The 1,731-nt window shown below is 49.0% G+C and overlaps 1 protein-coding gene across 1 annotated transcript; it reads left to right on the top strand.

Moving 5' to 3' along the window:
* On the top strand, positions 1-1,161 carry LOC140239781 (uncharacterized). The gene has a single exon (XM_072319601.1). It carries the CDS (start codon positions 1-3, stop codon positions 1,159-1,161), a length of 1,161 nt encoding a protein of 386 aa, XP_072175702.1.
* Positions 1,162-1,731: the final 570 nt, after the last annotated feature.

Here is a 1,731-nt window from a genome sequence, read left to right on the forward strand (position 1 = left end):
ATGGATGCAACACAGCTCTCCAAAATCACCTGCTCAACCACGCTACGCGCTGATGGCCCCACTTGCATGTCACCGGCTTTCACGTCGGTTACACCCCCGCCATCTCCGCGTGAAACTCCGACGGATGCCCACGATCACGATGAACACGCCCGGCCACCGCATTCGTACGTCAGACTCGTCATCCTGGCCCTCCTCGAGTGCGAGGACAACCAGGGAACCATTAAGGAAATCTATGAGCAGATCACGAAAAAGTTTCCCTACTATCGAGAAAATCGCCTCCACTGGAAGAACTCGGTGCGGCACAATTTGACCGTGTTCAGCTGCTTTCAGCGGATCGCCGGAGCTGACGGCGAGACGTCCCGCGGGTCGTACCTCTGGAAGCTGACCGGCGACTGGCAGACGACACTTATGAAGGCCGAGGCTCTGCAGGCCCGAAGGAAATCGTTTGACCGGGAGACCGTAGCAGACGACGCACATTTGAAACAGAAGGGGAAGCGCGATAAATCGAAATCGCAGGCGAAGAAGGAGAGGGAAAACGCCAAGCGAAGGAAACGCGACAGGGCCAGGCGGTTGAAGCTGAGATCCGCCGCGGCGTCTCGCATCATACAGCGGTTACCGCTGGCGGAACGCAACTCGTTCGGGGTAGAAACGCTTGAGAAGATCGATGCACCGCTGCCTCCTCGCATGCCCACCCCTCCTCCGAGGCTCCCGGGAATCGAAAACGTATTTCTTCCAGCTCCGGTCATCAACGTCACGCCCAAAAAGAAGCGCACATCCAGTATTTGGATCGGTTCTCCCGGAATCGACGTCAGTGTGGGGCCGATTTTTGCCCATGACGAGGAACCCGTATTTGAGGATTCAGTCTCAAATTCAATAGACAACACATTCTGGAACGTGAGCGAAAGCGACATCGACCACAAAACCCAGAGCGAAATACCATACGGTGGGGTGGTCGATCCAAGGACGCTTGACCACGATGCTGGTTTTGGACATTGGTCATCGGAATGCAAGTCGCCACGGTTCCCGTCATCATCGTTCAACGAGGTGAGCTTCTGGGATCCGAAGGAACCGGAATTCGACATTTTGATGGAGCTCATGACCGTTGACCCCGACTGGATGTCGATAACAGAGGAGGATTTTTTGATTGGATTATCGGTTTGATCGAAGTTTATGAATGTCGCATATTGATATTGCTGTATTCCACTGTATTGATTGACTATTATGCCAGGCTGCTGCCACAACTTCGTGACGAGTCCAGAGCTATTCATAATGTTGTTACTATTGTAATCATGGTAATTGACAGATTCGCAGGAGGAACATAAGAAATATAAATTATGGTATGTAAAAACCCAATTTGTACGAAGTGGCTTCATTACTATTCCCCTGTCACTTGCTGCTCATTTTTATGAAGTAACTTTTATAAAGTAAAATGTACATTGCGTCATTTTCGCTCACACCATTATTTGAGTGCAGTTAATAGTTTGTGTGGATCCCCTTTTGCGTGTGTTTGTGTATACAGTGTGTGTGTAAGTGTGTGTGGTCCGTATTTGCGAATTTTCGCTCTAAATGATTGTAGATGTTCCAGACTGCAAAATCGTATTGTGTTCCGATTGTTCTGAGCTGCCATGAGATCCTTGATGTATTTGCATTTTTTTAATCAATTCAAATTGATAGTACATTGTAGCTATAAATCGCGATTTGTGAAACTTGTAATTAGGTAAAGACGCGTGA

Source organism: Diadema setosum, chromosome 16, assembly GCF_964275005.1.
Source record: "Diadema setosum chromosome 16, eeDiaSeto1, whole genome shotgun sequence".
NCBI lineage: Eukaryota > Metazoa > Echinodermata > Echinoidea > Diadematoida > Diadematidae > Diadema > Diadema setosum.